Below are 18,067 nucleotides of genomic sequence, written 5' to 3' on the forward strand. Positions count from 1 at the left end.
GATGGTTGAGCGGTTGAATGGAGGAACCGCAGGTAGAAAGAGAAGGTAGGGGGTGCAGGGCCTTGGGGCCCCGGGGGACAGTGGTCCCACCCCAGCAGGCAGGAGGGTGGGGCGGGGCACAGTGGGTGGTGGCCCCTCCCGGTTTCCTCCTCTGAAGCCAGACTCCGTGGGCCGGGAGTGAGGCAACATGGGCAGCAAGAGGAGAGGGGCCAGGAACAGGAGGGGCAGGGACAGCCCGGCCCCCACACAGTGCGTCCAGGCCCAGTGCTTTGACCCTCTGGTCCGAAACTGCGTGGCCTGCAATCTCTTCCGGACGCCAGAACCGAGACCGGGTAAGAGCCCGCCCAGTCGGGCCAACTGGGGAGCAGGGCCGTCCTGGTGGGGGGAGAGAGGGTCCCCCTACCAGCCCCGCTGGCACCCAGGAGCAGCAAGCATGGTCTCTCCCCCCCCTTTCCCCCGCCCCCGGCCCCACGATGGGGAAGGGGCGCGGTGACCAGTTTGATGGGGGGCTGTAAGCAGGGGGCCTGCATGGGGACCTGCGGTCCCCACGTGGCGCTCACCGCTCCCTGTCTTCCCCACCCCCTGTCCACCCGCCCGGCCCCCTCTCGCCTCCCTGGCCCAGCCTCGCCTCCCTCCGACCCTTCCCCTCCCCCGCCGTCTCTTCCCTCCTCCCCCTGCCCCCCCTCTCCGTCCCTTCCCCCAGCAGCGGGGGCCAGCAGCAGCCCGGCGCCCGGGACGGCGCTGCAGCCGCAGGAGTCGGTGGGCCCGGGGGGCGCGGCGGAGGCCGAGGCGGCGCTGCCGCTGCCCGCGCTGCTCTTCGGCGCCCCCGCGCTGCTGGGCCTGGCGCTGGCCCTGGTCCTGGTGGGCCTGCTGGGCTGCCGGTGGCGGCGGCGGCGGCTGCGCGCGGGGGCTCCCCCAGGGACTCCGGAGCCGCAACCCCGCGGTAAGTAACGCGGGGCCTGGGAGCTGGGAGGGAGCCTGCAGCGGGGGCCGTGCTCTGGGGCGGGCGCTGAAGGCCTCGGGTCGATTCCCCCGGGAGGGACACGACTCCGGCTTCCCGGAGCCCTCGGAGCCCGAGAGCCAAGGCTCCCCCGCTTCTCCCTTCCCCCGCACTTCCCATTTTGCCAGCCCGCTCTGCACTTCCTGTCCGGAGGCCCCATGACCTGCCACCCCTCCGCACCCCTGCCAAGGAGCTTCGGGACTAATGGCTCCGTCCAGAGCTCTCCCTCCAGTGAGGCTTCCTGCGCAGGGGTGGGGAAGGGCTGTGACGCAATCCTGACCGTGCATTCCCCACCTTTCCCCACCAGAGACCCTGGACCATGTCACCATCCTCCCCCCCGGACCCCTTGATGCCACCGCTCCCATCTGGCCTCCAACCAGAGAAGACACAGCCAACACCCCACCTGCCCACAGTGTCCCTGTGCCAGCCACAGAGCTGGGTTCCACTGAGCTGGTGACCACCAAGACAGCCGGCCCTGAGCAGCAGTAGCGACGGAGGGGGCAGGAGGTGGCCCCTGTCCCCCCAGTGGGCCGTCAGCCAGGGGCTTGGAGGTTGGATTCGGCTCTTCACACACCCCCCACTCCTGTGCCCACCTGCCCCTTTTCTGGGAACCGCGCTGCTCCCCTGCTAACCCCGCAGAGCCACAGACTACAGACCTCAGACGGCCGGCGTGGCGGCCCTACCGCACCATAGCATTTGGCTTAAAACCAGACCATCTTTGGCGGCCCTCGAAGGTTGTGGCTGAGCTCCTGTGCTTTTGAGTGGCTGGGGCACATGGCGTAGGAGGTTTTTCTCTAAGTGCAGGGAAGCCACCATCCACCAGAATGGATCTAGAAGGATCTGGTAGGAGGACGCTTAATTTACAGCCGGGGACGGATCTCTTTAATACGTGCGCTCCCAGCTGTCCTGCTTCTAACCGAAGCAAATGGTAGCAAGGAGTAACCAGCCCACAGGTTTGCTTCAGGATTTAATACACAATGATTCTGATTGTCACAAAGAGCCTGCATTGTGCTAATTCTCAGGTATCTGTAGCTGAGGGCCAACCCTGAGCTTGGCCCAACCTTCTAGGACCTGCGATGCCATTTTTCACCCTGGTAGCAGCTTCCAGAGCCCCAGGCTTGCCCTTGGGAGGAAGTCTCCAGCCCCCCTGGGGCTGGACTGCGGGCTCACGCTGAAGGCACGCTGCCGAGCCTCTCTCAGAGGCCACCTGGAGTCCCAGCTGTCTCCGAGGCGCGCTCAGCTGTACACAGGGAAAGGCCCAGGACTACCAAGGGGCTCCTTTGTTCAGAAGCCAGAGCAGACCTGTGGCCTTGAACCAGCTGGACCTGATGTCCCTTGAGCTCCCTCTCTCTGTGGCCTGCCCTCCTGAAGCACTGGGCCCCAAGTGCTATGGTCACTCGGCCATTCTGTGCCAGCCCCCGGGGTCACCCAATCTCCCAGTGGAATTGCTCCTCTGACAGCAGTGCCCTTGCTCTGGGGCCTGGGACTGAGACCATCTCCTCGAGTTGTGGACCACGCCGTACTCGGTCAGGCACTGCATCTCCTGCCGGCTCTCCTACAGAGTTAGAACCTCCTGACCCGGACTCTGTCCTGGACAGTCCTTGGAACTTGTCACAGGTTAGCACCCTCTGAAGGAACATGGACTACGAAGTAGAAGATGGAGTTTTGGGTCCCATTTGTCCCACTGTAGGGCCTTGGTCATGTTCTGTTCCATGCATCTCATGCCTTTCTGCCCACTTCTCCCTGAGCTGCCCAGCACAGCCTCCTGGCCGATACCCACCCTTCCTGGCCACCAGCTTCTCAGCCCAGAAGACGGCCTGGAGCCCCCAGCACCCTGATACCCAATTTAACTCTTCCTAAACCACTCCCTCCCTGAATTCATCCCAGATGCCCCTCTCTGCAAGCTGCCAGGTGGCTGGGGCAAGGTCAGGTGGCTGGCAGTCGGCAGGATGGTGGGAAGCTGGCCCGGCAATGGGCGCAGACCTCCACTCCACTTCATCTGGGTACTGGAGAGCCTGTGCTGCTCCTGGCTCCCTCTGCCTCCCACTCACCTTTTGTACCAGAGCAGGGGGCTGGGCCCTGGAGGTAAAACCCCTCTGGGGTCCAGACATGCAAACCTCTGGCACCACTGTGTCCCAGCCACACCCCAGCTTCCTCTCTGGTCTCGGTTTCCATTTCTGAAAAATTGGGGCGGGGTGCGGGGTGTAGGGGGGGTGGGGGGGGTGTTGGATGCAAAGTGTTTCTCCAGGCCGGTCGGGTCGCTGTCTGCTGTCCGAGGAGAAGGACTTGAAAGAACCTGAAAAGATCCTTGTCCACACCCCACCATTTTACAGATAAGGAAACTGAGACCCAGAGAGGGAGAAGACTTGGCAAATAACAGAAGGGAGTTTCCTTGGAGAAGAACCAGCAGCAGAGGCGGGGGGAGGCGTGGGCAACGAGGGGGCCAGTGTCCCTCAGCCCCCGGGAAAGGACCCCACCACTCGGGGGGTTTCAGTCTCTGGCTCTGTGTCCCAGGAAGTGTTTTCTAAGAAGCCTTCAATGAAGTCACAGCTTTTGATCTTATGGACAGCACCTGGAGGAGGGGCGTGGGTATTTGTTTGCTTTTTTCTTTTTTTTTTAAGGTTTTATTTATTCATTGAAGAGGATGAGTGTGGGGCAAGGGCAGAGGGGGAGGGAGAAGCGGACTCCCCACTGAGCAGGGAGCCCCCCCATGGAGCTCGGACACCAACTCAGGACCCTGAGATCATGACCTGAGCCCAACCGACTGAGCCCCCCAGGCATCCCTTGTTCGCTTTTTAAAAAGTTTTTGTTTTTGTGGTTTTTTTTATTAGAAAAAAAACGAGACAAATACTTTGTAAACGCTTTGGAAAATTCAGGGCAGTGATCCAGGGTGGAGGCCATGGAGAAATGACCCATAAGCCCGAGTGACTGTAATCATTTTACGCGCATAAATTCGTACCGTGGCTGTCATATTTGATGTGTTTTGTCTGGTCTTTCAACACTTCACCAACAAGATTTTCAACATTTGTAAAGGCTTCCACTTGAGTACTGGGTTGTTTTGAGCTTTTACTACTGTAGCTGAGGTGGCGCTGCCTCCTTGACCTAAACCTTTGCCTGAGTTTTTTTCTGGCCCCTGTGGGTTGAATTGGTTTCCTAAAAATCTGGACCAGTTCATGTCCGCCAACAGGGATTAGATGTCCCATTGTGCAGATAGGAAAAAAAAGGCCCTGGAGGTGAGTGAGAGGATCTGGCCCAAGCTACAGTCTGCCCACCCTGGTGGAACTGGGCTAGCGAGGCTTGGCCCCTGCCCGGCGCCCCTGTCCAGAAGGCCCAGGTGCCCTTCTTGAGGGCGACGGACTCCAGGAATCCATTCCGGGCTTGACTACTTGCTTTCGTCACTCCTCAAAGATGTTTCTCCCCAACTGGTCTCTTTTTGCTTTAAAAGGGACCCAAGATAGACTCTGGAAGAACTGCTGGTTGGGGTGGGGATCTAGGGAAGCAGCTTCCCCTCCCCCCAGCCTGGGTTTCTGGCCCAGTTTTTCCTGAAGGAGGCTCTGGTTTCCCTGAGGTCCCCAGGGCCCCGGGCAGGTGGAGGCAGGGCTGGCTCAAGTCTCAGTTCCTCCTGGGGCTTCCTGCAGGCACCTTTCACTTCCTGCCCAGCAGCCCTAGGCTCTGGGGTCAGGGTGGGGGTGGGGCGGCCCAGCAGGGGAGGCCCTGGAGGAGACACCTGACCCCTTGCCTCCGAGGTCTCTCGGCAAGGACTGCCCCACACAGGCCTTCCCTCAGAGCCTGCCTCCTCATCTCTGAAATGGAGCCCAAGGGCCAAGCCCCCTTCGGAGATCAAAGAGGTCATGTGGCAAGTAGAAGGACCCTAGAGTGCCTCCGTCTCCTCTCCCTGGGATGGAGACACTTCCGGAGTCACCAGCCCTCGGAAATTCCTCTGGAAACTGAGTTTCCCAGAGCTGGTCCTGCCACTCGCCATTTGTTTACTGCTCCACTGGTCACACCAGATCCAAACACACCTGCTCTGGGCCAGCGCCATTCTGGGCAATGCTTGGAGGTCAGCCTCGGGCCCTGCCATTAGGTCCTGGTTCAGTGGGAGAGAAGGAGTGGGACATAACGACAGGACAGGGCGATCCCTGCCGCGGGCACGGGGGTTGACTGACCAGCATCTAGGAAGTGCTTTTGACCGTAGGAAGTATGCCCTGAGCCTTGCCCACTTTTCCTGCTGGAATGGAGCGGAGAATAGGCATTCCTGGTCCAGGGGACTGTGTGCAAAGGTGCAGAGGAGAGGGCGGGCACAAAAGGGTCAGGAAGCAGGGCCCCGGGGCGGGGAGCTGGAGAGGTGGGTACCCTGACCTCAGAGTGCCCGCCGGGGCTGTGTCACAACCTTGCCTGCGCTCCTGCCTGTCCCTCGGCTCCTGGGAGGCATCCATCCCTCCTCAGGGAACCCCAGGTGCTTCTCCAACCCCACCATTTAGTGTCTCACCAGACCCCTCTGGCACTCCTCTGGGCACAGGGTGCGAGCTCACTCCCATTTGCTTTTTTGGGGGCGGCTGAGGTTCCATTTTTGCCCACCCAGAGCAGGAATCTGCCTCCCTCGGGTCTCTACCTCCTCCCCAGCGGCCAGGTCCCGACCCGGGGGTGGCGGTGGGGGTGGGGTGGGAAACACGGCCCGGGGTCCCGCGGAAGGAGGGTCGGGGAGGAGCGGGGAGGACACAGATGTCCCTGTTCCAGGCCCACCCTCTTTCCCGGGACTCGGTAGGGCGGGGAAGCTGCCCAGGCAACGCTACAGGGGGTCCCGGAACATCTCCTCCACCTCCCCTGAGCCGCAGAGAATCAGAGATCCAGGAGAGGACGCCGGGGCAGGCGAAAGTCTAGCTCCGCAGCTTCCGCGCTCAGCCCAGCAGGAGGCACCTGGACCTGAAGCCGCGGAGCGGCGGGAGCGGGACCGCAGGACCGAGCGGGCGGGGACGGGGCTGGGGGCGCGGCTGCGGGCGGGGTCGGGAGGGAGGCGGGGCTGAAGGACACCGAGCCCCCGGGGAGTCGGAAAGGGGCGGGGCCGGGGCAAGTAGAAGGAGGGGGTTGAAGGCCAAGGGGCGAGGAGAAAGGGCGGCCCCCGACGAGAGGCGGGACCAAGACCACCAGAACCTTCTCCAAACCCTCACGCGGGGTTCCCGTCCTCACGAGCGTCCCGGGCCAGATGCAGGGCATGGCCCCGGCTTGGGAGCGAGGCGTCTCTGTCGAGGGGCGCAAAAACCGCTGTGCGCTGGGAGCTGACCTCAGAATCGTGTCCAGGAATCGGCAGGCCGGGGACGGGGGCGGGTTGGGGGACGCGCTGTGTGGCCTCCGCTGAGCTCTGTCCTCTCTGAATCTATTCCCGTCGTAGGGACTTCGTGGCCAGTCCAGATCTGCATATTCACCGGGGTCTTTGGAAGGTGGGGGGGGGGCTGCTAATCAGGGAATTCCAGCTGTGATGTCTGCAGCGCGGCTCCCTGAGGCAGGGGAGGGGAGCTCCGGGGAGAGGGTGCTCCAGGATTTGGGACTGGAGGCTAAGCCCCCGCTCCCAGCACCCCTCCCCTCCGCCATGTTGCTCCCTCAGGACCTCCGCCTGGGTGCCCCCTCCCTCCCACAGCCAGCTGGAGCCTGAGTCACAAGCTGCCTCTCAGGGAGACAAAGGAGCCACGGGCCCTCCCCTCCCGACCTGCTCCCGGCACTGGCATAGGCATCGGTGCCAGCAGGGAGTCCATTTTTCTCTAGAATCGCTGCTTTTTGGGCAGCCCTCTATCACGGAAGAAATGGAAGCAAAATGGGCTTGGGAACGGGACCGTGGAGGCTTACAGACGGCACCCACCATGGCAATCACTGTCTCAGCGCCTTGGAGGTGGGAGCTCCCACTGGCCAGCTTGTACCTGCGTGTTTCTCCATGGGGTTTGCGGGGGACTGGCTTCTCCCTGCAGCCGGGCCAGAGAGGTGCTAGCTGAAAGAAAACAGGCCTAGAAAGATTGGTTTGTCCTATTAGAGAAGGAATCCCAACCCGCCTTAGTCTGTCTCCAAAATGAAGGATAAGTAGGAGCCTTCCTTGTGAGGGGCTGGGAACAGGGGGCTTCTGTAGGAGTCGGGGCACAGGGAAGGCCAGGGGCTCCTGTAGGAGTCGGGGTACATCAGGCATCGTCAGGCATGGAGTGTGTTATCGGGTTGTAGGAACACTAGACTGGCCTCTGGGCCAGAACTTCCCACTGCTCTCTTTTTTTTATTAAACTGGTCAGAAATAGGGGCACCTGGGTGGCTCAGTGGGTTAAAGCCTCTGCCTTCCGCTCAGGTCATGATCCCAGGGTCCTGGGATCGAGCCCCGCATTGGGCTGTCTGCTCCGCAGAGAGCCTGCTTCCTCCTCTCTCTCTCTGCCTGCCTCTCTGCCTACTTGTGATCTCTGTCTGTCAAATAAATAAATAAAATCTTTTAATAAATAAATAAATAAATAAACTGGTCAGAAATAGGCTTGAGGCTCATAGTTCAAGTTCCAAGTCAGACCCTGGTCCTTCCTGGCTGTGCGCCAGTTACAGCGAGCCATTTCCGCTCTCTGGGTCTTGGGTTTGTCTCTAGGAAATCCCAAATTCCCTGGCCCAGGGCTGGGCAGACTGGTCACTGACCTTCAGTCTAAAATGGGACACTGGGGGCACCTGGGTGGCTCAGAGGGTTAAGCCTCTGCCTTCAGCTCAGGTAATGATCTCAGGGTCTTGGGATCGAGCCTCACATCGGGCTCTCTGCTCAGCTCTCTGCTCTCTCTCTGCCTGCCTCTATGCCTACTTGTGATCTCTGTCTGTCAAATAAATAAATAAAATCTTAAAAAAATAAAAAATAAAATAAAATGGGGACACTGAGACCCCTCCCGGGCTTTCCCTAATGTCCATGACCTTTCAGGACCCTGAGCCTTGCACAGCCAGAGCCAGGCACCAGACAAGGACTCAACCATGAAGGATGCCCTGGGATACGCACACCAACACACACACGTGCACACACTTGTCCATGGTGGAAGGAAGGGCTCATAAAGAGGCTGCCCCCAGACATGCACTCTCACTCACATTCAGAAGCACACGCAGACACCCTCACACTCAAGCTGCCGGTGCTCAGAGCTGGGGGCGGGGCGGGTGCCCTTCAGGCACAGAGACATGGCTCCTCTGCCCGCCCCGTGGGGCCTGCTGCAGATGCCAGGGGTTATTTTAAGCCTGGATCAATCGGCGATTTTTGGTGACACAGGCTTGGGGGGGCAAGCAGAGGAGCCGAGAGACGGGAGCTCTGGTACCTTACTGAGGAGAAAAACCCTAGAGTCCAGGGAGGGTAACCTGGGCCAAGGGGTCACTCCTTAGCTGGGCTGTTCCATTTTTAGATGGTCAGCAAATGGCAAGGGACCCGAGGGGCAGCGCCAGCCGAATGAATGGCCAGATCCCAGGTTCAGTCAGTTAGCCCTGATCTGTCTCTGCATTTGTTCCCCCCCCAACTGCCTGCCCCCATGCTTTGTGTTAATATTGAGAGGGCATGAGTCTGTCTTATGGCCTGGTAGATGTGGGCATCTATGGTTACTGGTTGACCACTGAGCCAGACCGAGACCAGGACGAAGCCTTAGATGTGGGGAGGAGCTGGAGGCTGGACATCCGCTGGGGGGGCGAGGGGCTGTAATTTGGGATCCAGCTCCTTCAGTGGACAAACGATCATATATATCATGTGTATATGATATATATGACTTATGTATGATATATATGATCTATAACCATATATTATATACATATATATATATATATATATATATGGACCTGATGGCAGTAACAGGGGCTGGAATCTCAGCAGGGCACCCAATGGTGCCAGGACAGTGGGATAAGAGAGGGGCCCCAGGGGGCACCTGGGTGGCTTAGTGTGTTAAGTAAGCCTCTGCCTTTGGCCCAGGTCATGACCTCAGGGTCCTGGGATCGAGCCCCACATGGGGCTTTCTGCACATCAGGGAGCCTGCTTCCCCCGCCCCTGCCTGCTGCTCTGCCTACTTGTGATCTTTCTCCCCCTCTGTCAAATAAATAAATAAAATATTTGTTTTTTAAAAAAAAAAAGAAGGGGGGGCCGGGGAAGGGACCCAGGGTGGAGCACTGGAAGCTCTGGGCGCAGTAAGGCCATCCTACCTGGGATGAGGCCACAGTCCCGGGGGACAGAGACAAGCCTCTTAAACCTAGTGTCCAGCCATGGGGTGAGAAAAGGGAAGAGGCAGTCCCCCTGGGAGCCCTGGTAAACTGCAGGGCATGGTGGGGACACTGATACAAACCGGACAGTTTGTGCCATGGAGTCCCTTTCTAGAACAACACCCCCGACCCGGGCCCCCAGGGACCAAGAATGGCTGCACCAGGAATATAGCAACTAAGTTCTAAACAGAATAACAAATGGAAAGTTTGACAGCACAAAGTAAACTAAAAAAAACGAGTCACTAAAAGACAGTATGTAAAGTGGGGCTTATTTTAGCCTCAGTTGTCCCTGGTGATGGGATTAAGGCAATTTCACTTCATTGCTTTGCTCATCTATTTTCTTTGGCTCTAAAATTGTGATAGTCTTCTAACGGGGTAGGGTCTTCTGAGACGGATCAGAAGAGTGTGGCAGGGGGAGGAGGAGGGAGCCGGCTGGAGGAGGGAGCCGGCTATCTCTGGACTGGGCCGGAGGAATGACCCCGAGGAGGGAGGGCCTCTAGGCATTAATACCTGAAATTAGCCTGTCAGCCCCTCATCTCCACAACACGCGGACTTGATCCTCCTTTAAATGTAAATCCTTCTCCTTCCCCCTCTGCTTCCTCCATTTTTATAAGCTGATCCCAGTCGCTGAGTGAAAACACCATGCATAGGGGAGCAGGGAGAACCCTAGGAGCCCAAATCTTACAAAAACTAGACGCTAAAGTCACATCATTCGTTCATTCATTCATGCATGCATGCAGCAGATACAGCGCGGTTTGGGAGCACTGGGGCGCAGAGGACGCCCAGCCCTTGCTCTCCTGATGCTCCCCTCTGGATAGTGGGAGGCACCATACTGGTCCCTGCCTCCGGGAAGGGGTGGATTATGAATCTGCCCACCACCCACCTCCCCGAAGAGTTTTTGTTGTTAAGATGAGAAACTGAGGCAGAGAGAAGCAAGGCGCCCCGGATCGGTCACATTTTCCACTTAAACTCAGCTTCGAGAACACCATGGAACATCTCCGTGCTCAGCCCAAGTTCCGAACCGCCTTCCTCCCCCTTCTCCCGGGGCTGGCTGGGGGCACCTGAGCGGCCTTGGTGGGGCGGAGCGGAGGGTCCGCCGCTGGCCCCGCCCCCTGGCCCGGCCCCGCCCCCCGCAGCGGAGTCAGGGTCCAGCCTAATTTCCTCCCCCCGACACCTGGGATAGCCAAGAGATCCCGGGAGGACGCGGACCAGACCATGCGTAGAAATGGGGACACCCCAGGGCCCCAATCCGGGGTCCAAGAGGTTTGGGGACCAGGGCACACGGCCCAGGGGTAACGCTGCGCTCCAGGCGGCACAGAGACGACCCGTACTTGGCTCTGTGGCGCGGCTCTGCTCGGTGTTTCCTTCCCATTCGAGAAGCGGGAAAATCGAGGCGCAGAGTGGGGAAAGGACCTGCCACCTGTCACACTCTGTCCCGGCCAGAACTGACGGAGAGGATGGGAAGGAGGAGGAGGGGGTGGGAGCGCCAACGACCCTCCCGGGACTCTCTGTCCCCTATGTCCCCGCACCTGTACAACCGAGGCGCACTCCCGCGGGCCTGCGTCCGAAGTAACAGTCCTGAGAGCATCAGCTGAAGGCCCTGGAGCCCCCAGTTCCGAGGAATGTTTCGGGGAGGTCCTCGGGGAGGGTCCCCGCGGGGGCGACCCGGCGGTGCGGGCCCTGCCGCGCCCCCTCCCTCCCCTCGCGGCGGCCGCGCTCCTCCCCCGGCTCTGCCTCGCGCCCGCCCGCCCTCCTCCCCTCGCTCCCTCCCTCCCCCGCCCGCCCGAGCCCGCGCGGAGCCCGAGCCGCAGCCAGAGCGCGGGCTGCGCGGAGCGGGCGGCGGGAAGGCAGCGGAGTCGGGCGGCCCGCCGCCCCCGCTAGGCCCGCGCCACGCACGCCCGCCAGGCCGGGGACCGCGCGCGGGCGAGGACTGGCCGCCCGGCCCCGGGGGGCGTCCCGGAGCGAGGACCGCGGGCTCGGCTCCGAAGTGAGTCGGCGGGGGACGCGCCCACCGGAGGAGCGGCCCCGCGAGCTCTGGGCCGTGGCCACCCGGCTCCGGGGTCGGAGGAGGAAGGTGACCGCCGAGGAGGCGTCCGCCGCAGCCGGCGCCCGGGCGGCGGGGCCCGCGCGGTCCCGGAGGGCGCGGAGGAGCCGGCCCGGAGGCCGGGCGGCAGGGAACCGCGGCGCGCCGCCATGCGCGGGCCGCTGTAGCCGAAGGCGCGGGCCCGATGGAGCGGGCCGGGGCGCGGGGGCTGCGGGGCGGCGGCGGGGGCCCGCTGGGGCTCCGGTTCGCGCTCGGGCTGGCGCTGCTGCTGGCGCGGCCGCCGTCGGGCCGCGCGGGGGCCCCCGAGGCGCAGGAGCCCCCGGAGGAGCCCGGCACGGCGGCCCCGGCCGGGGGCGACCGCTGCCGCGGCTACTACGACGTGATGGGCCAGTGGGACCCGCCCTTCAACTGCAGCTCCGGCGCCTACAGCTTCTGCTGCGGCACGTGCGGCTACCGCTTCTGCTGCCACGACGGGCCGCGGCGCCTCGACCAGAGCCGCTGCTCCAACTACGACACGCCGGCCTGGGTGCAGACGGGCCGGCCACCCGCGCGTGCCCGCGACGCCGCCGCGCCCCGGGACCCGGGCCGCGAGCGCAGCCACACGGCCGTCTACGCGGTGTGCGGCGTCGCTGCGCTGCTCGTGCTGGCCGGCATCGGGGCGCGCCTGGGCCTGGAGAGGGCGCACAGCCCGCGCGCGCGGCGCACGGTGACCAGGTGAGCGCGCGCTAGCCCCGGGCCCGGGGTCCCCCGCCCGCCGCGCCTGGACGGGCCTTCCCGACCGGTGGGCGCCCCCTCGCCCTCCTTCATCCTTCCCGCCCGTCTGGAAACTCTCGTCCTCTCGGCAGCCCCCTCCTCCTGGGTTTTCTTTCCTGTTTCTGTCTCCAGGTCTGTTACTCCCCCATCCCCACTTCGTGGAGGGAGACAGCTGATACCGTCTCCCCTTGACCTTCCGGAGGGAGCTGGGTGCTGAGCCCTCCTCCCCCGCGGCTCCCGCCTCCTCCGGAGTGGGCGGGAGGGCTGGTCGCCCTGGACGGAGGGCACCACGACCGCGCACCCCAGAGACGGGGCCTGGAGCCTGAGACCTACTAGTGCGGGGTAGCGTAGGCTGATGTAGCATTGGGCGTCCCGGTCCCCCATCGGAGGGAAAGGAAGGGGCATTTTCTGTAGCCCTCTTAGGTCTCTCGCCTCCTGCTTCTCTCCCCACTCCCCCCTCCCTTCCACCCCACCCCCATAGTTGTGACTCAGGCCTGACCTTCTTTCCCTGGGGAGAAGGCCTCCCGCCTCCCCGCTCCACTCCATACACAACGCATCCCTTCCCTGACAGGGGTCAGCGTCTCTCCGGGTGTAGGAAGGCGCTGGAAATGTGGGGGACACAGATTCGTTGTTGCTGAGGCCAGGACAGGTGCTAACTGAGTCTGAGCTTTGTGGGAAGTGGGGTCTACAAGTGGGGTCTCGGCTCTAATGGGGACTCTGTGTCCTTGCTCTGGAACTCTATCCCCACCCTGACATGCTCACGTGCCCCCCCCCCATGTGTTGGGGCCTGTGCCCTCCTCACCCAGATCTGGGCTCCCTTGGGTATGCGACAGGCTGGTATTAGAAGTGACAATAGAGAGACGCCCCCACGCCTGGGTAGGCCAGGTGTGGATGCTTTCCGCCTCGCCTCCGCCTCCTAGACTTCAGGGGCAGGGGATGAGGGCTTCCTAGGCACTCCCCAGCACCCCTGTCTCCTGGACAGCTGCAGGGCAGAGCTGGGAGTGGAACCCTGGCTCCGTGGCAAAGCTGAGGTGCTCATCCTGGGTCCTGGATGCGGTGGGGGCCGGTCCTGAACTTGGAGCCCCTCATGCTGGGCAAGGAGAAGACAGCGCCTTGACTGAGTGTGGGGCAGCGGAGCTGAGGGCCGTGAGGGTGCAGGGGTGGGTGGTGGCTGGGCCACCTAGCGGACACGTTGCCCCTAGAGCCCACTTCTCCACAGGGCACGGGGAAGTGGGTCTGGTGATGCTTCGGAAAGATATGGCTACCCGGGATGTGCTGTGTGGCCTAGGCCAGTCCCTTCCTCTGTCTGGGCTCCAGCTCCCACGTGCCCTCTTTTTGCTTCTCCGGGGAGGTCTGGAGCCCAGCTTAAGCTCCTGTGTGGCTGTGTGCTGGACCCCTGCCCCCCCCCCCCACCGCATGACAATCACTCAGGTGCTTGGGAGAGCTGGTGCAGAGGCGCGACCCCTGGGGCAAGCAGCCCAGGAGTGGGCGGGGCATGACGATCCGCTCTTGCCACTTTGCAGCCAAACAGCGCCTACCCCAGGGGGCCCCCCCTCTAGTGTGCTTCCCTGTGCTTCAGCCATTTGAGCCCCCAGCCCCAGAAGGAGGGAGGACCAGATGGCGCCAGAAGAAAACCATGGATTCTGGGCACCAAAGGCAGCTGGGTGGGAGGCTGGGTCTGGCTGTCTGCAGGGAAGGCTCAGTCAGAAGCCATCACACCTGGGTGGGACTGGGTGTCCTGGTACCAGGGAGGTGGCCGCCCAAGGTCACAGAGTCTTGGGTGCGGGGCTGCCACTGTGGGATCTCCTGGCTCCTCCTACCCTTTTATCTATTTGTCCTCCCCTCTGTGCCTGTGTGACAGCTTTGTCCCAGGACCCAGCAGAAGCCCCTGCTGCAGGAAGGGAGTTAGGTTGGCAGGTAAAGAAGGCTTCCTGGAAGAGGAGGGATTCTGGTGGGGTTTGAAGAATGAGTAGGAATTTTGCCGAAGGAGATGGAAGAGAATTAATTGTTGGCACAGGGCGCCAGCGCCGGCGCAGGCCAAATCCAGGGGCCTGGTATACCTGATACACCTGCAGAGATTTCATGGGCCGAGGAGGCCCAACCCTGCGGGTCCTGATGAATGGACCCTGGGAGCAGGGGAGTCTGAGAAGCCGGGTGACCTCGTTAGAGTTTTCCTGATCTGCCCTGGAAGTGGCCAGGTTGGGGAAACCAGATGTGGAAACTAGATGTGTGAGATCAACCACAGGACAGAAGGGAGGCCCACAGAGGTTGAAAGAGAGACAGAGTGTGGCGGCTGACCTTGGATCGGCCCCGCCTGGCAGGTGGGGAAGGAGGAGGTGGGGAGGCCTAACCCATCCCCCTTCCCCACAGGACACTCACAGAACTTCTGAAGCAGCCGGACCCCCAGGAGCCGCTGCCTCCACCCTTGGGCCCACCTCTGGGCAGCTGTGTCCAGGTGCAGATGGGTGATGGTCTCCCCCGGAGCTCCCCCAACCACACAGGTGTGTAAGCTGGGGGCCGGGCACAGGACCTGGGAGCAGCAGAAGGCAGGGGCTGAGAGGGAAGAGGCTCTTAGCTGACTGTATGGCCACTGGAATGAGCTGTGGCCTCTGCAGGTGTGTGAGTGGGGGCTGGGCACGCCGGTCCGCTCCCCTTGGTGAAGGGAGACCCACCTGGTGTCCTGCAACTTCTAGTCACAGGGACTCGGTGAGGAAGGGTCCAGACTCAGGGATCCCTGGCTCAGGCTGTGGCTCTAGGCCTTGGCTCCATACCCAGGGGGACTGCCTGGCACCAAACTGTGGACTCCTGTGGGCCTTTTTCTCCAGGCTAGAGCCTCCCTCTTGGTCTCTTGTTGGTGAGACAACACCGCCCCCACCCCCCATGGGTTCTGACTCTCAGACCTTAACTCCGGCTCCTGAGAAGCAGGTCCTGGGACTCTGCGCCTGGCCCAGGCTGAACATGCTGGGGAGTCATCCACTGGGCCGCAGCCGCTCAGGGCTGGCTGCTGTCATCCACGTTATCCACTGCCCCAGGCACTGGAGAGTCCGTTCCTCTCTCCTCCCGGAAGCAGCCACCACACCAGCTCTCCTGGAACTGCAGTTGGGGCGAGGACAAAGAGTGCTAGCGCCGGTGGAGGGTGTCCTCCAGCCAGCAGGCCGGGTCTCACCTTCCCTTTCCCGTTCCAGATAAGAAGCGCCCCAACAACGTGCCCCTGGGGTCAGCAACACCGGGACCCCCGCGCGGCCCCAGGCTGCAGGGTGGTGGCAACATGACCTTGCAGCCCGACTTCGCCAAGTATGCCACCCTGAAGGCAGGCGCCACCCTAAAGGCAGGCGGGCTCAAGGCCGCAGGTGAGTGGCCGGGGAGCCCTGTGCGGGGAGCGCCGGGCGCTGCACCCCCGGTAAATAAGCTCCCAGATTACAGCAAGGCTCGGGGTCCCGGTTGCAGTTCCGCGGTTCCCAGCCTTGCGGGTCGGCGCTCCAGCCGGCTTCCTTATCGCGCCTACGGAGCCGGTCGGCTTCCGCGCCTCGACCTCCGGTCCCCTCACCAGGCCACCTGGTTAATCCCCCAGGGCGGCAGCCGAGCCCGGGGCGTGGAGACCCGCCGAGTCCCCGAGGCAGGTCCCGGGCCTGTCCCGCCCGCAAGCCGCCGGGGCCCCGCCCCCGAGGCATGACCCCGCCCAGTTCCGCCCAAAGAAGCTGAGGCCCCGCCCCTGAAGCCTGGCCTCTCCCTACCCCATCCCCGGAGTCGCTCGGGCCCCGCCTCCGGGGGCTGACCTCGCTCTCTGGCGCGCCCCCGCTGTCCCCGCAGAAGCCACCCCACAGGACTTCTACCAGCGTTTTCCCGCGACCGACTCTGCCCCGCTGACCCTCCCGGCGCGGGTCCCGCGGCCGCGCGAGGACTTGCCCGCGCTGCTCGACGCCTGCCCCTGGGCCCCGCCGGGCTATGCGCCCCCCGCCGGCCTTGCCCGGTCGGGCCACTACAAGGCCTGGGTCGCCAGCCGCCAGGCCCGGCCCGCCCCCCGCGGCCACCTGGCGGCTCAGGCCTCCCCCGCACCCCGGCGGCCCGGCCATGTGCCCCGGCGCCAGTTCAGCGTGGAGAAGCTCCCCGAGGCCTTCAACCCGCAGCCCCCTGGCCTTTACGGCAGCGCGGGCCGCGGACCCCGGCACCTGAGCACCAACAGCAAAGCCGAGGTCACCGTGTGAAGACGGGGGCCACTGGTTCTCCTGAGCCATCGCATCTCCGGGAGCCCTCGTCTGCCTTGGGGGGCGCCTTGGGCCGCTTCCAGGGGTGGAGGAGCGCCGCCCGTGGAAGGCCAGCCTTTCCTTTTGCCCGCCCAAACTGGACTGGGGCCTTGGAGCTTGCAGGGCTAAGAAGGGGCCCAATGCGTAAAGCCAGTGGCTCTGTTCTCGGGGTCCTAGGGCCCGGGTTCCTCATGTAAATAAAGCCTTTTCTGTGGCTCCCATCCCTGAGAATAAAGGAGCTCCAGCTTGGCGGGGAGAGGCACTGATGGTGGAAGCATTGGTCATTGACTGGACAGACGGCGGTCCGGGCAGAGGGCACAGCATGTGCAAGAGCAAAGGACGGCTCTGAGAGCGGCGGGCGCGTGTTCTGGGAGCCAGGGAGAGCTGGCTGGAGAGGGTAGTCAGGGTTGAGTGCCAAGCTTAATGTCCGCACCAGTGGGAGCCGTGGGAGTTGTGCCCCAGCCATCACAGGGCTCCAGAGCGCAGGGGAGAGGCCTGTCGGGGGCCCGAGGCCCCATTGAGGGTCCATGCCCCTTCCTGGAGGTGTCCCCCCTCCAGCCACTCACTCACTCTCCGTCTTGAGTTGGTTGAGCCCGGCCGATCCTCATTGACATAATCTGGCCCTGAGCCGGCACCTGGCTTGCAGGCCACTTGGCCAGCTTGGTCCAGGGCCACCCCCCTAATGGGTGTGGGCAGTGAGCCAAGCAGACAGCTGGTGCTCAGGATGGGGGAGCCTCCTCCCAGTAGCTGCTCTGGGGGGAGAGCGAATGGGGATGCTGGACACAGAGCCTTGGCAGTGTCCCCACTGGGGGTGCTCACACATGCTCGGCTCAGCCAGCTCTACCCCCTTCCTGCCGGGCAAGCCTGGGTACCTCGCTGTGTCTCAGGGCATGGCCAGCAACCTGGGTGGACGAGTTTCTTTGTGCCACGGACTGTTGGGGAGGTTGAGGTCTGGATTATGCCCCTCACTGTGGAACATGATCAAAGCCAACCAGTTGGGCCTCAGTTTCCCTCCTGTGTAGCCTAGGCATGGTACACTGTTAGTAACAACGGTCACTATCTGTTGCTGCGTCTCTTACTTAATCCTTACAGAAGCTCTGCGGGTGTGTGCCTTTAAAAATGAGGAAACTGAGGTTTTGAGACCTGAGTAGCTTGTCAATCTTCCCCCTGTAGGCAGGGCTGCCCGGACGGTCCCCAGCCCCCAGCCCCTCACCTGGAGGAGAGCCCACCTCACTCTCCTGGCTTCTGAGGAATCCCAGGCCCAGAAGCCGCAGGACCTAACAGAGCCAAGAGTCCTGCCTGCAGTGAGGACCCCTGTGGCTTGTAGGGGAGCCGGTCCTCACACCCTCAACTGGGGGTGGGGTGCCCCCAGCCTATCCTGCAGCTGTGCGGAGAGCTGGGGGAGGAGGGTGGGTGCTGAGTCACGGAGCCTGCGGAGACTCACAAAAGGCACAGGTTCCCGGGCGCACGGGCCACCCACAGCCACCCACCCTGGTGACACAGGCCTACTGGGCTTTGCTGGGAGGTGGGGGCATTTGCAGTCCCAAGGCCCCTACTCCATCGGTGGGGGGGGCAGGCTGCGGCTACCAGCAGGGCCACCACCGAAAATGCTGCAGCTGGGCCTCTCCTGGCTGCTCCGGCCCTTGGGACGGTGTGGCCTGCTGTGACTGCCCTTCAAAGAGGGGAGTGGCTCATTTCTCAGCCGGGCCAGGTCACAGATCTGGGCTAGTCCCCCAGGCCACTTCGGACTCCTCCCCTTCCCACCCACCACTCCCAGTGGTCTTGCCCCTCGGCAGGTGC

General features: G+C 62.8%; 2 protein-coding genes across 4 annotated transcripts; both read left to right on the forward strand.

Moving 5' to 3' along the window:
• The first annotated feature begins 97 nt into the window (after positions 1 to 97).
• On the forward strand, positions 98 to 3,972 carry TNFRSF13C (TNF receptor superfamily member 13C). Of its 3 annotated transcripts, none has more exons than XM_013045180.2 (3): positions 98 to 332; positions 623 to 943; positions 1,308 to 3,972. In XM_013045180.2, the coding sequence occupies exons 1-3, from the start codon at positions 188 to 190 to the stop codon at positions 1,487 to 1,489; spliced, it is 648 nt and encodes a 215-aa protein (XP_012900634.1). In that variant the 5' UTR covers positions 98 to 187; the 3' UTR covers positions 1,490 to 3,972. The 3 variants fall into 3 exon arrangements, with proteins under 3 accessions (XP_012900634.1, XP_004771278.1, XP_004771279.1); XM_004771221.3 differs by having other exon boundaries at positions 704 to 943; XM_004771222.3 differs by having other exon boundaries at positions 104 to 332; positions 707 to 943.
• A 7,421-nt stretch (positions 3,973 to 11,393) lies between these two features.
• On the forward strand, positions 11,394 to 16,530 carry SHISA8 (shisa family member 8). Its single transcript, XM_004771297.3, has 4 exons — positions 11,394 to 11,984; positions 14,394 to 14,524; positions 15,209 to 15,373; positions 15,834 to 16,530. The coding sequence occupies exons 1-4, from the start codon at positions 11,455 to 11,457 to the stop codon at positions 16,226 to 16,228; spliced, it is 1,221 nt and encodes a 406-aa protein (XP_004771354.2). The 5' UTR covers positions 11,394 to 11,454; the 3' UTR covers positions 16,229 to 16,530.
• The last annotated feature ends 1,537 nt before the right edge of the window (positions 16,531 to 18,067 follow it).

Source organism: Mustela putorius, unplaced genomic scaffold, assembly GCF_011764305.1.
Source record: "Mustela putorius furo isolate JIRA1106 unplaced genomic scaffold, ASM1176430v1.1 tig00000738_pilon_pilon_pilon, whole genome shotgun sequence".
Taxonomy (NCBI): Eukaryota; Metazoa; Chordata; class Mammalia; order Carnivora; family Mustelidae; genus Mustela; species Mustela putorius.